Source organism: Oncorhynchus tshawytscha, linkage group LG05 (assembly GCF_018296145.1).
Source record: "Oncorhynchus tshawytscha isolate Ot180627B linkage group LG05, Otsh_v2.0, whole genome shotgun sequence".
NCBI lineage: Eukaryota > Metazoa > Chordata > Actinopteri > Salmoniformes > Salmonidae > Oncorhynchus > Oncorhynchus tshawytscha.
In genome coordinates this window covers 69,077,821-69,085,859 of record NC_056433.1, presented here as the reverse complement: position 1 = coordinate 69,085,859, position 8,039 = coordinate 69,077,821, and the positions used below count along the sequence as shown (strand labels likewise).

The 8,039-nt window shown below is 41.4% G+C and overlaps 1 protein-coding gene across 1 annotated transcript; it reads left to right on the top strand.

Annotated features, from left to right (window-relative positions):
- Positions 1–2,494: 2,494 nt before the first annotated feature.
- hyi (hydroxypyruvate isomerase) lies at positions 2,495–6,756 on the top strand. Its single transcript, XM_024422180.2, has 8 exons — positions 2,495–2,946; positions 3,174–3,285; positions 4,585–4,699; positions 4,810–4,888; positions 5,115–5,164; positions 5,693–5,762; positions 5,962–6,096; positions 6,443–6,756. The coding sequence occupies exons 1-8, from the start codon at positions 2,748–2,750 to the stop codon at positions 6,496–6,498; spliced, it is 816 nt and encodes a 271-aa protein (XP_024277948.1). The 5' UTR covers positions 2,495–2,747; the 3' UTR covers positions 6,499–6,756.
- Positions 6,757–8,039: the final 1,283 nt, after the last annotated feature.

The window sequence follows — 8,039 nt, the reverse complement described above, 5'->3', positions numbered from 1 at the left end:
CCTTCTTTGAGCAATCAGGCTGTAGAATACTGCCCAGGGTGTCTGGCAGAGTGAAGAAGGGTGTTTCTAATTTCAATGCAGCTTTTCTATGTCAGAAGGAGTCAACACCTCTGCCAATTCCACTAGTCAAGCCTTTAGAGAGGGGAAACAAACAAAGGCACAGTTGTGGAGCATAACAATGTTTGCAATTAGGAAGCAGATTCTATTGCTTAGCAACAAACCCTGCTGCCACTATAGTGCTAAATGGATGACAGAGAGAAAACAGAGGCTGGAGATCAGAGAGGGACTGACTGACGAAGCCACAGAGGGGACTGAGACTATCAGGAATCAAGGTAATACCCAGATGCAGACTGTCGAAGTAACACTGTTTATTGTAGCAACAGGAGCAGGCAAAGGCAGGTCAAGGCAGGCAAGTGTCGAAAATCCAGGGTAAGGCAACGGTACAGGACGGCAGGCGGACTCAGGGTCAGGGATAGGCAGGGTTCAGTAATCCAGAGGTGAGGCAAAGGTACAGGATGGCAGGCAGGCTCAGGGTCAGGCAGAAAGGTCAGGCGGGCGGGTACAGGGTCAGGACAGGCAAAGGTCAAACCAGGAGGACTAGCAAAGGGAGGCTGGGAAACAATAGGAGCTGACAGGAAAAACACTGGTAAGCTTGAATGAACAAGACGAACAAACAGACAGAGAACACAGGTATAAATACACAAGGGATAATTGGGAAGATGGGTGACACCTGGAGGGGGGTGGAGACAAGCACAAGGACCGGTGAAACAGATCAGGGCATGACAGAGAGGACAATTTGTCACCTGACTGGGAAAAATTACCAACCTGGGCCCCCCATTGATTATGTTAGTCACTCTCACTTAGATATCATATTAATTAAAAACGTCAAACATTTCTCTTCACCCTATGGCAAAATTTGTCGAATCGCAGGAAATTAACTGTACAACTTAAAAAATTTATTTCCACCCTGTGGCAAAATGTGCAGAATTGCATTTTAAAATAAATTGCTAAATCTTCTGTCCGCCCATGGCAAAATGTGTAAAATTGCAGCAAACTTGCTTTAAAGTTGGAATATGTAACCTTTGTAAACACGACCTAATTCATATAAAAAAAAACTTTGTCATAGATCTGTCATTGTCATTGAAAGCAAGTCTAAGAAGCATCTGTTCTATATGGGTATTTCTATGCTTCCTGTTTTTAAGTTTAGTTATTGCATCTTTTACTTTTGGTTTTGCACACCAGCTTCTGCTTCAAAGAGCTGAAAATACAATATTTTGGGTTATGGAAAGTAAATTTCAAAGCGGTTCAGATGATTCTCTACACTATACTTGCTTGTTTTGTCACAAACTGAAATTAAGTGAACTATTATAATTTTAGAAATCAGGCAATGGCGGAGAGATTTTCTGCCTAGTGCATCTTTAAAACTGCAACATTTTCTCGAAGACCCATGGCAATTTTGGGGGGAATTGCAGGAAATGTATCCGCTGTCAAGAGTAGTTGCTCTAAAATTGCTAGGGCCAGCTATGACTGGTGTGGATGTGGGTACGCAGACCCGCCAGCTACTTCACACCACTTGAGATGAAAATAGAGAGATTTACTCAGGCATCGCTCTACCTCATAGCATAGCATCCCTAGCCACTTCATAGACCAAAGTGAATCCCATCATTTGAGGGAAAGGGATGCTGCTGATGCAAAAGTAATCAAGACTCAAATAAGTTATTATAGAAAAAAAAGTCGGGCAATTGTTGTCACAGTGTATAGCCAAGTACAATTCGTAGTGAGCAACATTTTCAGATAGCCTAGAGTAGCCTAGGCAAGATGTAAGATGAACAATTTAGCAGCTCGCTTAGTTCAAATTGACGGACACATTTTTATTCAACATGAACAGTGAGGCAATTTCGAGGTAAGAAGTGCTTCTACTAAGCTTTGTGGAATCGTTGTAAGGTCATACCAAGAATCATTTAGCTATTTGATTTGGATTTTTAAGAACCCTTGAAGTCTAAAAAAAATATTTAAAACAATTATTATTATTATTTGATAATTATCGCATACAAACACATTGAAAAATATATTCACTACATGGAACAACAGATAGTCACCCCCAAAAAATCTAAAGGAAGTTTGTTCTGAAGTGTCTGTCGGCAATTGCAATAGAACTGTGACCATGATCACAATAACTTCCAATTTCATTAACTAAATATGGCCATTAATGATTGCATAATAACACATGGCTACAACAATAATAAACTGCAAGTTATAGGCTATTTATTAAATCCGTTTGCCAGCTCCAAGTGGGCTACAGAAGTGGCACAAATTGATTTGCAATGACTCCAGTGATATCGTCATTTCAACATGTAAAAAGGCATATAAATCAATAGGCTAATTGATGGCCAACAGACGCAAAAATATAATTCTCAACATTTACTGTCAGTATATCAGTTGATAATTGACCACTGAAGTGCACGCGCGTCTTGTTGCCAAACTATTTGTTTCGTTGTGCGCATGTGCAACATATGAGTCGCAGTACAGAGAAGAATGAACTTTACTAGCTAGCTAGCACTCCAGTCTGGCAGCTCGGTTATATCAATATTTGACATCACATGAGAAACAAACAACATCAGGTGACAGCTGAGACAATGGACCTTGAGTTTTAATCCTGCTATTCTAGCTAACTACTTAGAGCGTTTGTTCCATTGAACATTAGCAAGCGGACTAACGTTAGCTTGCCAGCCCACCCCAAAAGAAACATGCCCCCATTAAAATTCTGCGCGAATCTTTCGTGGTTGTTTACGGATCTGCCAGAGTTTACCCAGAGAATCTATGCTGCTGCATCGGCTGGGTTTCAGGCTGTGGAGGCGGCATGGCTGTATGACTCTGACTTACAGGAGCTCCAGAGAGTCAAGAATGCTACTGGGGTTGATGTGGTGCTGATTAACACCCCCCTTGGTAAGACAGAGAAGGGTTACTGGTGTAGCCAGCTAGCTATTATCATGTGTTGACAGCAGCCCAGGCTACTGTACTAGCTATATACATGACACAATAAATACATTTTTTGACATTTGGAAGGAAACTCAACCTAACGTTACCTATATGTAAAAAATATGCCTCCTACTGATCCACAAGAATGTGCCACTATTTATTCTGAACATTGACTTGACAACTGTGTTTTGTAGGAGATGCTAAGGCAGGTGATCTTGGTCTGGGTGCTGTTCCTGGCAGAGAGGAGGACTTCAGAAAGGGTCTGGATCTGGCCATGCAGTACGCCAAGGCTCTGGACTGCAGGAGGTGAGAGCGACACACACATTGATTGAGAGCACAGCTCATCTGAAGCCCACTACACTATGCATCAGGTGACTGAAACAGCTTCACTGTACACCAGGGCTATTCAACTGTTGCCCCGTGGGCCAGATCTGGCCAGTTTATCAACTGTAGAATGGCCCTTTGATCAATTCTGAAAAAGAAAAATCAGCAAAAAAATGCAGAAATGTGATGTTGTTTAAGGAGCACTCGTTCAATATTCTCCAACGGGAGAATCTGTTTTCCTGTAGTCCTGCCCATTAAGTGCTGTTAATCAATGTCACCCAACATACCAGTTATAGCCCATCAGAGCTGCTAACAGGGGTACAGGGTCTGCTTCCCCGCCTATCTGCACGTTCACTGCAGATGAGATCACTACACTACCTGATACAGAGTGTGCTTTGCTCTTAACTCAGCGATAAGTTAAAACACCATGGACTCAGTTATGGCTATGAAACTTTATCTGATCAACATCTAGCCTGCAACATCACTTGCTTCGTAGTCTGCTGAGTATCATCTACTTTTGCATAATGATGTTCGGTGGCTAAGCAAGGGTAATAATGCTCTCAAGAGGGCAGCCAGTATGTGAGCTTAGGGTGGAAATGGTTGCTTTTCTCTGCGATTTCCGCAACAAGAAAGCCAACCGGTACAGTGCCTACAGAAAGTAATCACACCCCTTTTTCCACATTTTGTTCTTACTCTTAAAATGGATTAAATTAGCATTTTTGGCACTGGCCTACACATAATACCCCATAATGTCAGTGGAATTATTTTTTTTAGACATGTTTACATTCTGGGGGACAATAAAAGGACACTCTAAAATATGCAATTTTGTCCAACCGGCCTCACAACCATAGACCACATGTAACCACGCCAGCCTTGGACCTCCACATCTTCACCTGCGGGATCGTCTGAAACCAGCTACCGGGACAGCTAATGGACCTAAGGAGTATTTTTGTCTGTAATAAAGCCCTTTTGTGGGGAAAATCATATTTTGATTGACTGGGCCTGGCTCCACAGTGGGTCAAACTGTCTCCCAAGTGGGTGGGCCTATGCCCTCCCAGGCCCACCCATGGCTGCACCCCTGCCCAGTCATGTGAAATCCATAGGGCCAAATAAATGTATTTAAATTGACTGTTTTCCTTTACTGAGTTAGTTCATAGAAAGTCAGACATTTTTGCATGTTGCGATTTCTATTTTTGTTAAGTGCCGACTATTAGGGGATCCTGCCATAAAGTAAAGTGTGTTGGTATTTATAACCTTTTCATAAATGAAATGTTTCCTCAGGATCCACTTGATGGCTGGGAGGGTACCTGTGGGGGCGGACCGAGCTACCATTGCCGTGGAAATGGAGGACACCTTTGTACAAAACCTAAAACATGCTGCCGATGTCCTCTCAAATGTGAATCTCCATTAAAGGGGCTTTTTAGTCCAGGACTAAGTTTAATATGTGTCTGGCCCATAGTGTTTGTAATAAGGAGTCCCGTTTTGTGTTGTGCTTTTTTCTCTCAGGAGGGCATCACTGGCCTGATTGAGCCCATCAACACACGGATAACAGATCCCAGATATTTCCTGGACAGTCCACATCAGGGTAATGGCTAGTGATGCTTTTCCATGGCAAGTTAGCCTGGGAATGAAAACTTATTGAAACGTCGCATCATTACCAGGCTTTAGGCATTTCCCTATGAAGACAAGCAATTAAAATGAAGACTTACAGTATTTAAATGTGTATTTGTGAACCAATGTCAACATTCACTGCACAAGTGGAATTGTATTACTTATACTGTTTAACCTATTTGAAAAATCTTTCACACTAGCGGCTGCAATCCTGCAGAAAGTTGGCCACCCAAATATTAAACTACAGATGGTAAGTAGTACATTCGTCAGTTAATCTTGATGAAGAACAATGCCATTAATAGGGCTAGGTAATATTTTATTACCTAGTCTACTTCCATCAGATCCTAGCTTGGCCAGTGGTCCAAGATCTCTTTGTGTCATTGCTCATTGTTTGGTGTAACAAGGAGTTGGCATGATGGTTAAACAGATCTTTCTCTCTGTTTGGAACTAATGGTTTAGATACACACCGAGCAATTATTGAGTCAAACTGTTAGGCAGTGGCTGAGCCAGACAAACATACAGCCAGAAGACAGAACAACAAAACGCCTTGTTTGTTTGTGTCCCACTAGACATAGTATTTTGTTCTAGGAAGCGACTTTCCTGTTGCAAAAAGTGTCTGTCTCTTGGGAGAACCTATCCTAGTTTGTATTCAGTAACCTGAGAATTCCCTCAGCTTTAAGGCAGTTTGTAATAGGGAGAGGGTTCTTCAAATCCCTGTAAATTCTACTGCTTAAATCTTACTGACAGAAGCCATCTTGTGTCCCTCTGTGTGCTGCAGGATGTCTTCCACTGGCAGATAATGGACAACAACTTGACACAGAACATACACAAATATTTCCCTCTCATCGGTAAGTGGTGTTGTTTGTGATACTAGTGCAGATAGCAAGTTACACAGGAAACAAACATATTAGTCCATACCATCAGCTTCAAATTGGGCACATCAGATGGTGTCCAAGCATCCATGTCTACATGATTGACCTATGATAGTTGTAGAAAATGTTATTACTTTAATGGTGATGAAATATCCATTTTCATTCTCTTTTACAGGTCACATCCAGATAGCCCAGGTGCCCGGCAGGAACGAGCCAGACAGTGCAGGAGAACTTAACTTCCCATATCTCTTCAGTCTACTGGAGGAGATGGGTTACCAGGGATACATCGGCTGTGAATACAAACCACTAGGTGGGATCCATCTCAAATGGCGCACTATTCTTGACCAGGGCCCTAGTCAAAAGTAGTGCACAATGTAGGAAATATGATACCATTTGGGACTCTGAACTACCTTTAGGTTGCGTTTACACAGGCAGCCCAATTCTGATACTTTATCCAATCAGATCCTTTCCCGAGCTGACTTGATTTGTCAAAATACCAATTAGTGAAAAAACGGCTGGCTGTTTAAATACAGCCTAAGTTGCCCTGGGACTACAGTTCAATTCACTGTTACAACATTATAGATTGAAGTGAGGCAAGAACCAGTTTAATATTCATGATAATGGCATTGTGTGTTAACAGTTGATACTTATTTCAGGCTCTACAAATGAAGGTCTTGGTTGGGTGAAAGATTACTTGAAGCGCAACAGGTGATGGCTGAGAGGACCACGCATGCAAACGTTTGCCAGTACCAGCCTTTCCATAGAGGCAACAGTCATCACTGATGAGTCGTATTTCAACTCAGATAAACAGTTCATTATTGTGAAATGGGATTATTAAACAGCAGGCTAAACACTTGACTGACATAGTTCTTATTGATGTTTCGACTAAGAATGTGGTGAGAAGCAGTATGATTAGATAATTTATTTGCAATTGTCTTTTTGTACAATAAAGTCCTGTGTTGTACCCACACTCTCCACTCTACTCCCAGTCCCAATGTTGCACAACACCCACATACACTAGTACCATACATCTGTCAAGTTCGTTAACACACTTGAATACACCATAAGGTTTATTGTAGCATGTCATATGTACAAGTTTCAGAATGCCTATACTGTTGACATGCATTATTCAATATCCAGTGTTCTTACCTTCAAAACAAAGACACATTGCCTTGCTCAGAAATCCATTATAAATATCCAAATTCTTCATTACTTTTTAATAAGGAACTTCATACAATATTTGGTTTCCTTCATTTTAAATGTGTGCAAACTTAAGTCTTATGGTATTGTAATGACATTGCTAAACTGGTGTGTTATTACAATGTTGTACACAAGCTGGATCCTCTATGTGTAAAAATACCAGCTATACACTCAACCCTGTCAGAATGTAGCTAGTAGGAAGTCCAATTGCAATTTCCATAGATTCCACTTGCAATAATAATAACACTGCCCTGATTGCATCATTAAGAAATAAAACAAACTAAGGCACTTCAGGATGAAGATCTGCCCAACTGCCATCAGGTTTGACACTTATAGGACACAATGGGAAGAAGAAAAAAATCAATTACCCAATATTGCTGAAATGGCAGCAATCTTTCCCCTCTGCAGAAGACAATTGCTGTGGTGATCTTGAGAATCTATTCCTAGACTTTGGCAAGGCACAGTATCCAAGAGGGAAACACCTTATTTCCTTCATTCATATGATTTGAACACCTACAATTATAAATGGTTTACAAGTTGGAGAATTAGGTCTAATTTACCAACACTTGGTTGCACAATACAGACTTGTTTACAGTCCAATTCACAGGTTGGGGAATGAGATCCACTTCAGGTAAGATTTCTACTGTACATGTATGGTGGATGATCTCTGATCTGAAGTAGAGAGGCATTAGCCGAATGACAAGCTGAATGGGAATGTAGCCTAGCGGTTAAGAGCATTGGGCCAGTAACTGAACGGTCACTAGTTCGAATCCACAAGCAGACTAGGTGACAAAATCTGCTGATGTGCCCTTGAGCAAGGCATTTAACCCTAAATGCTCCTGTAAGTCACTCTGGATAAAAGCCTGCTAAATTACAAAAATGTTGTGCCATAGTACATACAGTACTATGGCATTAGATCATACTAGCCTGAAAGTCTCACCCCCTTTCCATTCTACCATACCACCACTAACCTCTAAGTCAATGAGTAATAGGCTCATGTTGCCATTGAAAATTGGGGCAAATTGCATAATCTCTGGTGCACTGTTCAGCGCA

Coding starts and splice junctions, on each gene's coding strand:
- hyi (XM_024422180.2), top strand. CDS start 2,748: ATGCCCCCATTAAAATTCTGCGCGAATCTTTCGTGGTTGTTTACGGAT. Junction 4,889..5,114: donor CCTGGACAGTCCACATCAGG/GTAATGGCTAGT, acceptor CTTTCACACTAG/CGGCTGCAATCCTGCAGAAA. Junction 5,165..5,692: donor CAAATATTAAACTACAGATG/GTAAGTAGTACA, acceptor TGTGTGCTGCAG/GATGTCTTCCACTGGCAGAT.